Source organism: Nestor notabilis, unplaced genomic scaffold, assembly GCF_000696875.1.
Source record: "Nestor notabilis isolate BGI_N333 unplaced genomic scaffold, ASM69687v1 scaffold5096, whole genome shotgun sequence".
NCBI lineage: Eukaryota > Metazoa > Chordata > Aves > Psittaciformes > Psittacidae > Nestor > Nestor notabilis.
The window spans coordinates 100276-117339 of record NW_009931423.1 but is presented as its reverse complement, the minus strand read 5'-3'; the positions used below and the strand labels follow the sequence as shown (position 1 = coordinate 117339).

General features: G+C 45.6%; 1 protein-coding gene across 1 annotated transcript in view; it reads left to right on the top strand.

Annotated features, from left to right (window-relative positions):
- Positions 1 to 17064, top strand: part of LOC104406789 (voltage-dependent N-type calcium channel subunit alpha-1B-like) — a gene marked incomplete at its 5' end in the record, with an annotated part of 286797 nt that overhangs the window by 178053 nt on the left and 91680 nt on the right. The window contains 3 exon segments of the mRNA XM_010015879.1: positions 4049 to 4166; positions 11300 to 11367; positions 16920 to 17026. Coding sequence (XP_010014181.1) covers positions 4049 to 4166; positions 11300 to 11367; positions 16920 to 17026 — 293 coding nt within the window.

Sequence of the window (17064 nt, the reverse complement as noted above, 5' to 3'; positions counted from 1 at the left end):
GAAAAGAGGGAGGCAGGAATTGATGAAAATACTTTTATTAAACCAGAAAAAGACTCTAAAAGAAAATGTGTCCTATGGCCTCTGCATAAGCAGCTTCATATGGGTATTGCTCCTCTCCAGATGTGAAGCAGGTTTGGTAGTACTTACCTCTCAGGATATTGAAAATCATGGTAGATTAATATTTGCATAGTATTTTTGGTACTCATCAAAGAAGGGGCTTACAGAAACGTAAAGGTATTGTTGCAGAGCCGGAACTGAACCTGAGTCAGGCTCCAGATATGAGCCTCTGGAAATGTTCATGTTTTAGTTTGCTTTGGGACTAGAGCTGTCTGTTGAGAATACTTAGCTGAAATATTTCCTTTCTATTCCTGAGGCAAACACCCCTCTAACGCAGTGGCTGTGGGGTGAGGGAAAACACTGTTGGTTTGATGATATTTGTATAGAACCTTAGAGCTATGAATTAAAACAGGCAAAACCCATCAGCACTGAATTAGCTCAGAGCAGCCTCACCGAGGCTTTTTGATAACCTCTGCTCCCAGTCCATACCCCCTTCTCCACTGAATTGCAAATAATGTGTCAATGTTTCTTCAATATGGGCTTTGGATTCTCTTCTAACCTTGTCTTCATAAACTCGGGCAAGAAGCACAGCAGGCTTCTTTGGTTGCTGTTCTAATGAGCAGAGTAGCATCATTCAGTGAATGCACTTGATGCGTTGAACAAACATAATAAAGCCAGCCTGTCTGTTCCTAACCCCTTCGAAGAGTCTTTGTTTAAGAAGCAGGTTTAAAGTGTTCTGCAGCCTGCCTTAGCCCCGTTGATCTCAGCAGATGTGGCTGGGTCACGATCCTCTGTCATGCATCTCCCAGGAGGTATTTTTGTCACCTGGAGATGGCTGAGCTCAGTGTTGGGTGCAGCTGAGCACAGCTCTCCCTAAATGCCCTTTGAAGAGCATCATGTGTTTTTCTGCAGCTCCTGGCTCCAAAGAAAGTCTTTGTGAGCTGAATGCCAAGTTGTGTATAGACAAAATACAAACACAAACTATAATTTGTCTCTAGGCTGAGAGAACTGGGCTGTGTCAGCCTGGAGAAGAGAAGGCTCCTTAAGGGGAGACCTTAGAGCAGCTCCCAGTGCATAAAGGGGCTACAGGAAACCTGGAGAGAAGCTTTGGACAAGGGCCTGGAGGGACAGGACAAGGGGGAATGGCTTGAACCTGCCAGAGGGGAGATTGAGATGAGCTCTGAGGCAGAAGCTCTTCCCTGGGAGGGTGCTGAGGCGCTGGCACAGGGTGCCCAGAGAAGCTGTGGCTGCCCCATCGCTGGCAGTGTTCAAGGCCAGGTTGGACACAGGGGCTTGGAGCAACCTGCTCTAGTGGAAGGTGTCCCTGCCCGTGGCAGGATGTTGGAACGGGAGGAGCTTTAAGGTCCCTTCCAATGCAGACCATTCTATGATGATGTATATACACCTGAAAAATAACTAGTTGCATCTCCCTATTCCAGCAATCGAGTTGGAAGTGTGTACAACATCCATAAGTGCAGAGACTCTAAAAAGCAGAAAGGGGTGTGTTAACTATACATGCTCTGCTCCCTGAGAGCTGCTATGTAAGTAATTACATGCTACTGGCCGTTAAGAGGCAAAGCACCGGTGACCACTGGGGATGAGAAGTCTCAGTGGCAGGATGGGACCAAACCTCAGCTCTGCTGATGGGTGCCCTGCTGAGGTGTGGGAAGAAGAGCTGGCTTTGGCTGGATGTCTGAGTGCTCCGGCTGCCCTTGCTGACCTGCCTGAGAGGTCTGACACTGACCTGACGTGATTTTGCATTTATTCAGGTCCTTCCTCAGGAAAGCATCTCACTTTAAGGACAGCCCTTTGGAGTGGTGCGGCTGAGTGTCTCCCACTGTTAATGTGCTCATTAGTCCATTAAAAGGTTTCACAGCAGCTCTTGACAGTTGTGTTTATTCCATCACCTGGTGCCTCCTCAGCCAAGCCTAAGTGTTAAATGACGAGAAGCACCCCACAGAATGTTCATTTGGGGCAGCCAAGAGCAGTTTTGAGCCCCCAGAAAACAAAAATGTTTGGACTTCACCTCACTCCAAAGTCCTCATTGCTTACACCCCTCTTTTTGCAATGCTGTCCTTTCTCTACTATTGAAAGAAGTTCTTATAGCATCCATAAAAAGAGACTTTATAGAGCAGAAAGGCTTCTACCTACTGCGTGTGTTCTGCAACCTTCCTTAAGGGTTGCTGTCTAATGGCTGAAGTAATTCCTCCAGCTGATGGGTGACAGCACTAGCAGTGGGAAGGACACCAGGTCAAAGTGTCTGTCCTCTTGCCAGGGCATCAGAGCATCCTGACCTCTGCTGAGGCAGACTTTTGCAGAGAGATAAATAGTTTAACCAGCTGGACTTGCTTATGTGCAGTTGTAATTTGTGATACCTGCAACTCCTGGTCTTCTGCAGGGCATGAAAGCATTGCCCCTGCTTTCCCTTTCCCTGAATGTATGAACAGAAATCACTTTATGGTTATTCCCAGAAAGCAAGAACAGTTGAGGATTCATGGAAATGATGTGAATGCAAGTTTGTGAGCAGTGTTTTGCATAATTGAGTGCCAGAGTTGAAAGCCCAGTGCTGTGGTTCATATTCTCTGGTGTAAATCCAGAGTAACTCTAATGGTATGGGTTAGGCTTGGGCTCTGAACTGTGGTTTCTGAATTATCTGAGGCCAGATTTTGCATTTAGGATACAAGTTTGTGTATGCACTCTATGTCCTTGAATAGATTTACTCATAGCCTATTGCTGTCATCAGCACCAACCCTGCAGCAAGAATTTTTCTCTCCATCAGCAGCTGATGACTAGTCTGGAATGTGTAGTTGTTTTGAGTGTGCTGTATGCACGCGGGGGTTGGTTACTACAACATGCATCATGCTTTGGGCTTTTTTTGGTTCTTATTTTCTTCTACTAAATACAAAGACAACTTCCCATTTAGGAATTTGAGCTTCATATCCCTGTAGGCGTCTTATACTAAAAGTAACTACCCTTGACTCTGCCATGGCAGGTAGATGAAGTGTTGATGTGTCCAAAATGTTGCTCTGTTACAGTCATTGGTGAGGAACAGGAGTGGCAGGGGACTCAGATGGTGCAAGATTAGCACCTAGCATGACACGGCTGATTTGAGTCTTAGGTTAGGGGTTCTGATTAGTTTTGCTATTGTTCATGTGTTTGCTCATTACCCTCAGGCCAGTGTGCAAAGCCTGCAGCCAGGACAGGTCTGCATAGCCAGGCTGTGCTCACCTCTGTACAAGGACAAAGGAGGATCAAAGTCCCCTTCAAGCTACCTTCATTTATCCTCCCTCATACATATTGGTTATTGCTTCTGCTTAAGGGTTATTTTGTGGTTTGTGGCCATCTGAGTGGCTGAAGAGTCCCTGTGGCCTGAGCAAGCAGGAAACCTGGAGAAGAATCCATTGTGGTGCAGCCTTCTGGCAGTGGTGGTGCTGTCCAGTGCTTGGCACTTAAGAGTATGTTCATGTGCATACCAGGGCTGTCTGCAGCCCTGAGGAACAGAGGAATAGTGTAAGAGAGTTGCAAGAGCTGAGCAAACCCTTGCTGTATGAAGTCAATGAAAGGAGCTGATACTGGCAGAGGTCCCTCTCAGCACTTAGAGGTCAGAGGTTTTGGAGGCCAAAATGGAGAGCAGGGAAATCTTGCTGGAGTTGAAGTTTTGTGGTGCATGAGAGCCTGTGGTTGGAGGAGGGCAGCAGGCATGTAAGCAAAAGCAGGTAGGAATGGGGCAATGGGGGTCCCTCACCAGTGGTCCTCCCTCCTCCTTGGCTTGTGCCAGAGGAGAAAGCTGCATCCAGCCTGGGGTGAGGCCATCCAGGGATGGGGTTTGATATCCAACAGTGCCGCCTGCCACACTAACACGCTCATCCATTTTCCACCTTGAGACTAGTCCTGGATTGCATCAAGCTGCCAAGTTCAGTTCCCCCAAACCTTCCTGACTTTGTCTTTCTTTTGACTCACCTTTTCTTTTCTCTCAACTTTTGCTGTGCAGATCCTGACAGGGGAAGACTGGAATGCTGTGATGTACCATGGGATAGAGTCACAGGGTGGTGTCCGCTCGGGGATGTTCTCTTCCATCTACTTCATCGTCCTGACGTTGTTTGGTAACTGTATCCTTACACATTGCCTTGTGCTAGAGGCACAGTGGGCCACACACCTTTTATGGGGTTCTAGAAATAACTAGTTTTGTTTGGGTTCCCACACCATCACCAAATGATTGGTGTAAATTTGGTCTCTACAGGGTAAAAGGCACAGGTAAGTTGTCCAAGTTGGTGTCGCTTTTCTGATGGCAATGTGAGCATAGTCTTCATTCATTTCAATTTTTGTGGTTTACCTTAAGATTGTCCTATTACGAGTTAATTTATGTTGTGGGAAAACTGATTGAAGTCAAGTCAGAGCAGGACCTCTGTAGCTTGAATATCTTCTCAGAAGGTTTGCACTAGGTCAGGGGAAGGAAGAACTGAAGTTGGTTTGGTGTGTAGATCAGGTTCCAATCTCCTGGAGCCTTTGTCTACATATGGCAGCTTAACCAGCTATGTTCTTCCAAACACTTGAAATTCTCTTGTCTCCACCTAATGCTAAAAACTTAAGTCCAGATCTTGGGTTTTGGGCTCTGTATTTGGTTGTGTTCAAAGAAATGACACATGAAGTGTCTGAAGATGTTTTGTTCTGCTTAGTCATGAAAATCTCAAGGGCAAAAATGTCCCAGGGTGTCTTCTGGGACCAGCAGCACTCTGACATGTGTTATGTCTCCAGAGAGGTGTAAGGAGGCAAGAATTTAGCAGTCAGAGATGGAATTTGAAAAGGGAGGTTGTATTTTATGCCAAAATGAGCAGAGATTCTTTCATCTGAGGCTGGGTGTGATAAGGAAAGCCAGGAGAGCTCAGCAATTGTGACAGCTCAGTTCCCGTCTCATGATGGAGGCTGCTGGTGGGTCGACGTTGCGTAGCATTACTCACATTAAATAGCATAAAATTGTTGGTGTGAGATGTTTGCTGGCTGCAGCGACAAGCTGTGTGGAATCAGAGCATCCTTAAAAATGGAACTTTAAAACCTGTTATGTGTATGAGGCAGCCTGGCTGGTTTGTTTGTTCTGTGAAATAGGGATAACAACGCTGAGCAATGCCGTTCTGCTCGGGAGCTCTGCGGAGGGATTCCCAGCAGTGTGAACCTTCTTGTTAGTGGCAATCTGAGCGTTTATCTCTTCCTAGGAGCCCTGTTTGGGTGTCAGCATTGGCTGGGTACCTAGGAGAAAGGGAAGTATACATGGAGGGCAATACTCGTGCTGAAGATGCAGAGTTGTTATAGACCCCTTCAGCGGGCGGACAAGATGAGATGAGATATCAGTGCCCATGGACTGCGTGGCAGAGCTCCAGCCCTTTCCTTGCCTGAAGTCTCTCTATTAGCATGAGAACGGAGGCAGGGAACAGCAGAGCAGACAGAGCGCGAGCTGCGCCTGTCACACAAGTGTGTCTCTGCGGGATTTATCCCATTAACGTGTGCTGTCAGAGCCAGAGCAGTCATGATGCCAGGGCTGGCTCCACAGCTCTGCTCAGACATCCACCTTGTGCCCCCTTCAGAAACACAGGCCTTTGGAAAACTGGGTCAATGGAGAGCTGGGAGGGAGGGAGATCTCTAAATCCTCAGGGCTTGGCATTTGAAAATGAGATTAAGCTATAATCAGGCTTGACAGCAGAGCTGAGAGAGACACTATTACCTCAGAGCAGCAAAGATCCAGCATTTTTGAGGAACGGGATAGAAGTTCTCTTCTTGCACCTTTAATTCAGAGAGGGGTCATGCTTGTATTTTAGTTTTCATTAAAAGGGAAAGGACAGGGGATGCTCAGGAGGATGGATTAAGGACCTGCTTCACCTATTGCCACTGCCATGAATTTGGTATCTGCCTCTGCTTGCCCTGGCAGAGTGGTCAGTCAAAACCTTACCCACATCCTCCCTAAATACCTTCCTGGCAGAGAGCAGCTGTCTTGCTTTCCCTTCCTTTTTTAATACCTAAAATGGCTACAAGAAACCTGGAGAGAAGCTTTGGACAAGGGCCTGGAGGGACAGGACAAGGGGAATGGCTTTAACCTGCCAGAGGGGAGACTGAGATGAGCTCTGAGGCAGAAGCTCTTCCCTGGGAGGGTGCTGAGGCGCTGGCACAGGGTGCCCAGAGAAGCTGTGGCTGCCCCCTCCCTGGCAGTGTTCAAGGCCAGGTTGGACACAGGGGCTTGGAGCAACCTGCTCTAGTGGAAGGGGTCCCTGCCTGTGGCAGGGGTCTGGTGCTGGAGGAGCTTTAAGGTCCCTTCAACACAAACCAGGCTGGGATTCTATGATTCTGCTGTCCTGCTGCTGCTGAAATAATCCAGGGGGTGACTTTCCTGGCTGCTTCCCTGGGATCTTCTGCAGTGTCCCTCTCATTCCCCTTGCCTACAGTCACATGCTGGTGGCATATCTTTACCTCAGCTCCTGTGTACTGAGCAAGGAGGATGCATCAGGTACGATGCTTTAATTCTCTGAGTCCTGCTGACAGGGATAAGTTTGCTGCAGGTGACTTTATGCGAGCACGAACACAGAAAGAGGGGAAAGCTGGCTGACAGTAAACAACACTCAGAAACCCTTGTATAATGTCCTGGAAGAAGACTTTCACCAGCTTCTAGTGATCAGAGTTATAAACCTGATGCAGATCTATTAATTTCTACGGAGATCTACATCCTTGTTGGAGAATTGGAGACCTGGCCCAGATTGTCTCTGTAGAAACTTAGTCTGAGAGCACAGAATATAACCATAGAATCAACCATGTTGGAAAACACCATTAAGATCATCAATTCCAACCATTCCCAGCACTGCCAAGGCCACCACTAACCCCTGGCACTGAGGCCTCGGCTACACGGGCTGTGAACACTTGCAGGGACAGTGACTCCAGCACTGCCCTGGGCAGCCTGTTCCAATGCCTGAGCACCCTCTGGGCAAGGAATTGTTCCTCAGCTCCATCTAAACCTGCCCTGGTGCAGCCTGAGGACGTTTCCTCTTGTTCCATCCCTTGTTCCTTGGGAGCAGAGACCAGCCCCCTCCTGGCTCCATCCTCCTGTCAGGCAGTTGCAGAGAGCGATAAGGTCCCCCCTGAGCCTTCTCTTCTTCAGACTAAACCCCCCAGGTCCCTCAGCCCTTCCTCATCACACTTGTGCTCCAGGCCCTGCACCAGCTCCGGTGCCCTTCTCTGGCCCTGCTCCAGCACCAAAATGTCTCTCTTGTAGTGAAGGGCCCAGAACTTGACATCAGTTGCTTTCACAGAGGGTTTGTACAAGCCTTTCTGCATCACATGCAGGCCTGTTTGACTTTAGGCACCCTGGGCAGGAGGGGAGAACTGAGGCTGGGGTGCGTGGTGGAGAATGAGGGGTTAAATCTTCTCATGGTCTGTTTATGCTCATGCTGATATTTCAGTGTTTCAGTAAGGTCAGTGCTACCCCTGCTTTTCACTAGTGACAGTTTTGATGCTGAGAGCAAGCAGCAGGCAGTCATTTATCTCTGAGGGAAAGCCGAACCGTGTGACTTACCAGGGACTTAAGTTGTCATTAACTGTCAAAACATAACCAAGAACATCTGAAAATCAAGCTTATTTTGCCAGAAAAGAGCAGTTCTGCATTTTTGCAGGAAGGGAAATACTCATTAATGTCACTGATGCCGCAGTGCCACAGCCACGTTAAGGACAGGAAGGTCTACATGGTGAGGTACAGGTCTGAGCCTTGGATCATCTTCCCAAGGAGAGTCCCACAGCTCAGCGGACACCCTAGAGTGGTCATTCTGAGCTGCTTAATTACAGATTAGATGAATGTGAACTGTCTATTCTGCTCGAACTTGGGGCTTCACAAAGATCTTCCCGCTCTGCCTTACAGAACTTGCTTAAGAAGCTTTAAGAATGTCTTTTTTTAATATAACTTTCATTTTTCAACTGTGACTTTGCCACCAGCCCTCCCCACACAGACACAGACATCCACTGCGGCTGAATTCCTTCAGTTGACTTTCTGGCTTTATTTTCTTGTATACCACTACCGTTGAAGTCAGTCTAAGCCCTTCTGGATGCTGATCAGCAAGACGCACTTCAGTTTCTCTGCACAGAGTTTTACGTTCAGTTTTTGAGCATTGGTGAGTCCATTTTTAAGGGTTTAGGCAAGTTGGATCAAATCTTCCTGCAGAACTGGCACTGGTGATGATGGGTTTGTTTGCAAAACCTACTCTTTTAAACATGAGGGACTCCTTTCGTTTCCCAGAGCTGCTCGGGGTGTTGTGATTGTTCTTCATGCAGAATAAAGATGTGTGGGTGCCAGCTTCCCCTGCTTCTCAGTTGTTTCTTGGAACCCATTTACATTTTCAAGGGACTATTGCAAGGAAAAGATGCAGAAACTTTGTTTTCCTAAGTCAAAAGACTCTCACATTATGTTTCCAGTGTCAGAGTCTGTGTGGAGCCAGACCTCTCTGTCTGAAGTGGTTTAATGGAACTAGTATGATGAGAGTAACAGCAGGATTTGGCTGATTTTCTAGGAAGTGACACTGTGTCTGTATTCACTGTTATCCACTTAATTGATAAATGGATGCATCTGTTGAGGAAAAAACCCAAACTACAAAAACCTGCAGAGGATCCTGAAATGAAAAGCAGCAAATGCCTTTCTCATGCTGTCCTTGCCCTTAGCTGCCATGCAGGAGAGCTGTACTGGGCTCAGCTGGGTAGCGAGGTCCATGCGTCTATTCAGGTTATCCAGCCTGAACCAGAGGCTGGAGTTTGGAGGATGTTTGGAAATCCTCAAGCTCTGCAGGAAGGACCAAGGGACCTTTACTGGGGGCAGAAACACCCAGGTCTGCTGGGAGATGGATCAATCCAGCCTGATCTGTTAAAAAAATTAGTGAATTCTATTTCCAGTGGTCAATTATGTTACACAAGACATTTTCAGCATGTGTGTGTAGGAGGCAGGGTAGGAAAACAGTTTTATTACTGAGACATTTATTCCCAGAGCAGGAGACTTGGGAGTGTTTCCAAGGAAGCATCCCAGAGGAGGAAATCCAAACAGTGCCGCCATGGGCAGCAGTGCCTCAGCCTCCTGCCTGCACCCCCGTCTCACAAGTGACAGGTTCCTCTTTGCAACGCCTGGTTAAAAGGAAATGGGGAAATGGGTGTCTCTGCAAATGAAATTTGATTGAGCTCTGATTTCAGTGCAGAAGGAAAGTGATAATTTCAGCATCATCTTTCCCTTTTTCTTGTTCTTTGTCTGCTGGTTTCACTGGAATTGAGGTCCTTGCACCCTGCTGTCCTGCTGGAATGGAGGAAGGAGCAATTGATGGGCATCACATTTTAAACCTCTGTCCCAGAGGAACTGTCTTTGCATGATAGAAACCTCCTTCCCATTTTATATGACATGGAGAGAACCTGATGGATGACCTGGCATTTGCCTGGAGAAACTCTATGTCACATTCCCTGCACGGTTTGGCAGTCAGGATGCAGATGCCTCCTAAGAGATCAAACACAGTTCCTGCTTCTCACTGTCACAAGCAGAGGCTTCTGTTTTGATAGGCATTCAGGCTCTGTAGACACTCATCGCAATGGGAATTGGAGACTTGAGTGTCTGGTTCTGAAGTCTCGACTGAATTATGTTTGGTAAAGGCTCTTGAGAGGGAGACAAGGAAGCTTTGAGCTAGTTGTTTGGACCAACTTCGGTCCCTGGCTGCCCTGGGAAGTCTCCTGATGCCATGCCAATGTGGGGCAATGGCTCTGCAGCTGGCTTGCTATCTCATCGAACCTCATCCCTCTGTCCTGCCTTCCCTCCAGCGTTGCTTTGGGCATTGCTTCCAATTCAGGTCCAAAATGGGGTGCATTAAACCAGTAGGAAATAACTGGGTTAGTTGCGTAAAACTGCTGCAGTTGTTTCACTCAGTTTACAGGAACCTGCATCTGGTCCCTGACTGGGATTTGGCTCTGGTGAGGACAGCGTAATACAAACACTGCAGTGGCACATCGCTCTTGAAGCCTTTGGAATCTCCAGAGGGGAAATACTCATGAAATCATTCTCATGTACATTCATATTTAGAGGAGCAATCATAATGTTACACAGTTATGGAGTGACTCTCCTGTCACCACGTAATGTGCAAGAGCAAGATCATAGAATCCCAGACCGGTTTGGGTTGGAAGGGACCTTAAAGCTTATTCAGTTCCAACCCTTTGTCTTCGGCAGGGACACCTTCCACTACACCAGGTTGCTCAAAGCCTGTATTTTCTTCTTGGAAAGTAGTTTCGACTTGGTTTTGCTTTGCTTGCTCTCCTTTCACATGCAAAGGTATCTGATTTACAGTTGTTTTGGTGCTGTTTTGCAGACACATTACTGGAATAATAACAAAATATATGAAGACGCAAGTAGCAGCTGAAATCATTAGGTGGAAAAATCAAAGTAAAATATAAATAAATAATATAGGCAAATGTTAAGTCTTAGTGATATAATGCAGTATTCTGCAGAGAGACCCAAGCTAGCATGGGCACTGTGGTTCTTTAGTTAGGCTACATGCAATTTGGCCTGGGCTAATGGCCTGTTTCCCAGCAGAACTCATTAACTCAGGCTGGGTGTCCTTCTAACAGGCTCTTCTGTAGCTGTGCTCTGTGGGATGCTGCAGCACTGAGGATTTTAATTGTCATATCAACTTCAGTGTGGTAAATCATTATGGTTTCTTCCCACCGGTATGAAATGCAGCAGTGATCTGAACTTAACTTTATCATGGTACCCTACGCCTTTATATAGCTGTATATATATATTATACAAATGTTGGCTTTAAAATAACTGATTTCCAGGAGCTCTACTGTTTGTCCTTTGAAACAAGAGTAAAACTGAAGGTGAAATCCTGTGTGTGTGTCTATGGTCAGAACCATAGGTGTGGATTTTCTGGAATGTGTCTCCTTGTGTCTCCAGGACCACCATGTGGTCTCACACCAGTGACACCTCTAGCATTGTAAAGCCCCTGTGTGTATCCTTACCAGGGATATGTGCTGGGAAGGAGACAAATGGATGTCCAGCATCCGCTGTCCTGCAAAGCTGGCTCCCAGGAGAAGCAGGTGGGTTAGAGATGAAGACAAAGCAGTGGTGCAAGGGCTCGATGTGTAATATACTGATGATTTTAAGTGGGGAAAGAAGGGTAGTGGCAGCAGCAGGGGAACCGTTTGCTCTATTTGCTGTGTGAAGTTTTTTTCCTTAGCTGCTCCCCAAAAGATACGCTCCTGAATGTCTTCTTAGCTATTGCTGTGGACAATCTGGCTAATGCCCAAGAGCTGACCAAGGTATGTATGAGATTTCTGTTTCTTCAAACTCAGACCACATCTGCTGATCTAAAGCCCACATTGTCAACCCTTCCAGGCACCCTGAGGTGTCCTCTAAAGCCTGTTCATGTGGTATCTCCGTTTACCAGTTTTTGTTGCAGAGAAGGACCTGGAGGTTTATTCTTGTTCAGGTTCACTTCATTTCAGGCTTGTTTCAGTGAACTATTTCATGTTCTTCAGCTTTGTTTTATCACAGAGTGGGCAGTGGGCATTGCTTACCTTGTTGCTGCATGGAGGTGCACAGGCATTGGTAGCATTTGCTGTTTTCAAGAGCAGAGGTGAAGCAATTGAAGGGTTTTGGCTGACCTAAAGCTTAGACATGGGGAAATACAGGTGTCGTGTTGCTGCTTTGGTTGTGTCACACTGATGCTTCATACCTTGCTGAGTTTTGGGATGAATCAAATTAACATTCTCTAATCAACTCTGGAACACAACTTGCAGAGGCTGTTATGAATGCTACTAAAGAGGGTATCATTTTCCTGCCTCTCACCAGGCACAAGAGAAATCTGAGGCACCAGCCCAAACACCAGCAGAAAGCCAGGTACTGGCAAGAGGTGGAAATGACACCAATGTAACTTCATGTGCAGGTTTATATTGAAGCATTCCCTATGAAGAAAACCTTCTAGCCTCAGTATGGTGCAGGAAGAACTGCAAGTGCTGCAGTTTGTATTATTACATACTTTTGATTTCTCATTGTGGCATACTCAGCTGTATTTATAAGGCAGCATTAAATTTTGTGTGCACATTTCTAGCTTGTTCTCACCGAGTGGATAAAAATCTGCATGCACCATTGCTGTGCTGCTGCCATCATAGAATCACAGATTGGTTTGGGTTGGAAGGGATCTTAAAGATCATCTAGTTCCATCCCTCTGCCATCAGTCAGTGGCAAAAGTAGCACCATATCCACCTTAGCAGTTGTATTTTACAGGCTTTAGCTTATATACTCTGTAAGAGGATCATTAACCATGTGCTTATGCAGCAGCAGGCAAGGATGTTTTCTCTTTTAGAGTTGTAGAAAGGTGCAGTACTTCATGGATACTCAATGCAGCTCCACAGTTCAGGGACACTGAGACTTCTAGGGATTTCCTGGCCCACTCCAGCTGTTGAGACCAAAGCAGCCAACCTCTGTCAGTTAAAATTCATATCTCTGCAGCTGAGAAACAAAACAAGGCTCCAGCTCTCTCTTTGTGCTGGGGAGCTGCATGACTGGCTTCAGCTTCCAGTTTTAGCTGGAGCCTTGTTTCCTGACAGCTGATACCCAGCACAGACCGTACAAAAAGGCTGGTGGTTCTCAGGTGTATAGTAAATGTTCCTGTGTCTCTGAGACCATGTTCTGCATCCCTCCTCTCTCATAGTGCAACTCAGGGCTGTGTTTAATTGCTGTCTGTTTTTCTCTGGGAGGTTTTTCACTTGCTCCTCAGCTCTTCCTCTTCTTTCTAAAGCCTCCAGAAACCTCCAGCCTGGAAACAGCATCCTCCCAGCCTGTTCTGGAGATCTAAGGGCATCCCTTGCATGTGTTGAGAGAGAGAACTGGGGCCTGCACTGTTCTTGGATAATGAAGCTCATCCTACTTCTTTCTTAATCCTTTAAGTGCTTTCTGGTGAATATTTCAGGAGCTGACTGGGACAGTTAGAAACCTGCCTTTGTTGATGTTTATAAAGTATAATTAAATATTGATGGATATTGATGGATTCCGCAGCATTGCCAAATCATAAAGCTTCTTGAGAAAACATTTATTTTGGCTTTAATTTTATTTCTGATGCCCCCAAATCACAAGGGCTTTCAAAAGAAGAGGGAAAAGATAAAAGTAATTAAATTATATGGCATACCTGGAGAATGAGGGCTTTCTTGCTAAGTAAATGTGATCATGCAAACCCAAAATTGGCCTGGAGATATAATTAAGTTACTCAGGAGTCAGTTGATCTCAGGAGACTTTCTTGACATTTATGTGTAAAACTAATTGAGATCAGTGCTGCGTATAATGTGGGGAAACCATAAGCAATTTGCAACTGCCTCTGTTTTGGAAAGACAGAAAGGTTTCCTGCTAAACACCAGGACTGAAACATTCCAACGAACATTTCCAGTTCTGGATGTTAATTTGGACTTCTTTTTTCGTGGCACTTGAACATTTCTCAGTAGCCTTAGCTGGGCTTTGTGACCGGTAACAGAAGTTATCAGAGTTGTATCTATATTTAACTTAAGCTTGATCATCCAAAGTACTTGTAAGTTTTGTAACAGACACTGGAATGACTCATTTTGGGGAAAAAAAGAATCACCTTCTTTGCTTTTGGTATCTAAATAATCTGATTTCCATCCTCCTCCTCTCCCTCCCCAGGTCTCTCTCCTGCTCTTTCTGTACTGGCGCTCTCGCTTAGCATTAACTTAAACTCTGCCAACTTTAACTTCAACTCTGCTGACATTCCCACATCATCTCCAGTGACACACAGCAGTCCTTCATCCTTCTTACACTGGCATGTAAAGTCACCACAAGTGACCCTTTATTTTCCTCAATATCCTAAGTGTTCTTTCTGATCTCTGTGCACTTCCAGCAATCCCTGGGGAAGCGGTATAAACCTATGCAATGTGGGGTGGGAATGATGTGTGAATTTTACATAAAAATATATTATACAGTTGAGAAATCCCCAGAAATAGTGGACTGAAGTGAGCAGCAAACCCTGGAGTCTTACAGATGTGAAGAGCCCTCCTCCTCCTCCCCAGTGGAGAGGTGTCTTTAATTGGGTGAACTTGATAAAAAACATTATGTGCATCATTATGGGTAGCACTGAAAGTGAGTTTTACCATGTGATAAACTGTGTGATTGAAATGGAGATTTAGAGCTCTAAAAATCAGAAAGCAAACATGAAAGAGAGATGTCCTTATAGGCAGGGCCTTTGTATGCACTTGACCCTCTATGAGGATGGTGACAATTGGCTGTTGGTAGGATGGATGGATGTTGCCATCACTGCACAGACCTGGCTTCAGTCATGCACTATCACACTGCTGTATGTTCCAAGCAGAATAAGATGAGCTTGTGCCCCAGTGAGACCTGGCAGTGTAAGTATTAGGCAAAAAGTTAATTAACTTTTGTAGTGATCTGCAATCTCTGGACAAAAGGAGCTACAGAAATGTTATTAAGCAGTCATCTGCTAAAGAGTGTGCTTGTTCTGAGTTAGGGATGGCTGCATTTGTAATGACAGCAGATATTTTCTGCTGTTGCTTCAAGATATGGAATCCAGCAGAATTATTGATGAACCAGGATGAATGGAGTAGAAGCTACAGATTCTAAAGAGATGGATAAAACTGCACCTGGTGTTTTAGGTTCAGAGAAGGAAAAATCAAAAGCCTTTGAATGTATGCAATTTTAACACTGCTAGAGGGTCCTCAAGAGAGGAAACAACTTGAACATACCTATGGAATGAAAGGAAAGTCTGAAAAGCCTTCTTATTGCAGGTTTGCTTCTTCAAAGGCTTCGTGTTCTGCAGATACCCTTTGGCTGGGATAGAGTTAATTTTCTTTACAGAAGCTAGTGTGGGGTGTTGTTTTGGATTTGTACTGCAGTATTGATCACACAGGGACGTTTCAGTTACTGCTGAGCAGTGCCTACACAGAATCAAGACCTTTCCTGCTCCTTATGTGGGGCAAGCTGGGGGTGTACACAGAGTTGCAGGGGATACAGCTGGGACATTGATCCCGACTGGCCCAAGGGCTATCCCAGACCATGCGGCATCATACTCAGCATATAAAGCTGGGGAAGGGTGGGATGTTGGAGTGATAGCATTTGTCTTCCCAAGTCACTGTTATGCGTTATGTAGCCCTGCTGTCCTGGAGAAAGCTGAACTCCTGCTTGACCATGGGAAGTGGTGAATGAATTCCTTGATTTTCTTTGCTTGTGGTTTTTGCTTTACCTGTTAAACTGTCTTTATCTCAACCCGTGAGTTTTCTCACTCTGATTCTCTACACCATCCCACCAGCAGGGAGTGAGCAAGAGGCTGTGTGGGACTCAGCTGCTGGCTGGGGTTAAACCAGGGCAACCTTGATTTACAACAAGCTTCCAAACCATTGACAAATTTACTGGAAGTTGCCAGTAGAGAAAGATCGACTTTGTATAATTATTCAGCAGGGGTTTTTTTAATGGCCTGCCTCAGGTTCTTCATTCACTACAGTAGGAATTTACTTGTTTTGGACTCACTGATACTTGGAAAGGAAAAAAAAAAAACCCAGGAATTTTATAGTAGCAAATGGTTTTTGATTCATTTTCCATCATTTCTTTTTTCTTGTAAAAGAGAAAAGAAAAAGAGTTTCAAAACTAGTTCCGTTTGAGCAAGTAACACCAAAGTCAGAGCAAGGAATTGTTTATGCATATGGTATTCAGGATAGATAAATCTGGATGATTTCCTGTTTCAGAGCTAGATGTCTCACTGTCTGCTCTCATTATTTTAAGCATAACTCTTCCACAGCATTATCACTGAAGAGCAGAGGTAGATTTATGGCATTTCATAAAATTCAACAACAGAGCCTGTGACTGCTCTGGTTGTGATCTGTGGTTATTCCCTGAGTATGTGTGATGCTGCCGTTGCCATCAGAGGGTCTGTGTTTATCCTGCCATGATTTTACTCATTGCACTGCCTCGAAAGTGTAAAGGAAGTTTAACCTACACCACCATTGAAGATGAACCAGGTTGTTTCTTTGCTTTTTGCCCGCATCTCATTGCTTGAGACCCTGTATTCTGAATTTGATCAGTGTTTCTCTTGCCATTACAATGGGTAGGAGGAAATAAATCACAGTTACACTCCGCGGGAACTTGCAGTGCCAACAAAGGTTAAAAATCCATGTGATCTGGGGTGTATGGAGAAAGCATGATTATAACCATCTTTCTGACAGTTATAGTGCTTGAGTCTACAGACTATGCTTTAATATGGCTCCTCCTTTCTGCTGCCACCCTGTAAGTCTTCAGTGATTCAACTGAAATGAGTGGAAATATGGAAGTAAAGCTGGTGTGAGCAGGACCAGTCAAGTCTGTTGTTTATTGCACTTACTAGTTCAGAAAAGTCACACTGGGAAGAAGTCATGAAGGATTTAGAAGTCTGTCTCATGCATTTAATAGGGCTTAGGCTTTAGAGTGATGGGGACTTAGGCTTTAGAATGATGGGGCTCACCTCACCCCAGAAATGTCACACTTATAGTCAGGTCTCTCCCTGCTCTGCCACAGTATCCTTCTCCAGTGTTAAGAGGAGACCCAAGAGAGGTAAGAAGCTTTGCAAGGAAGATGTAATCTTGATAAAAATGCACTGAGCGCTTAACCAAACCTTGCATTTCTCATCTCAACCTGCTGTTGCCGGCACCAACACCCTACCTAGGGGTGTCTGCAAGAAGTTGTGGAATTATGCCTTATGTTAATGAGTTTTCACTGTTCTCACAGCATGTGATGTTCACATATGACTCATGCCTTGGGGAGCTCTGGTCACTGTCCTTACATGATGCACACTCTGATTTCTCTTGGTTTTCTGCACCAGGATGAGGAGGAGATGGAGGAAGCCACCAATCAAAAGCTCGCCCTCCAAAAGGCCAAGGAGGTGGCAGAAGTCAGCCCCATGTCTGCAGCCAACATCTCCATAGCTGCGTAAGCATGACTTTGATATTTGGGAACTTTATTGTTTG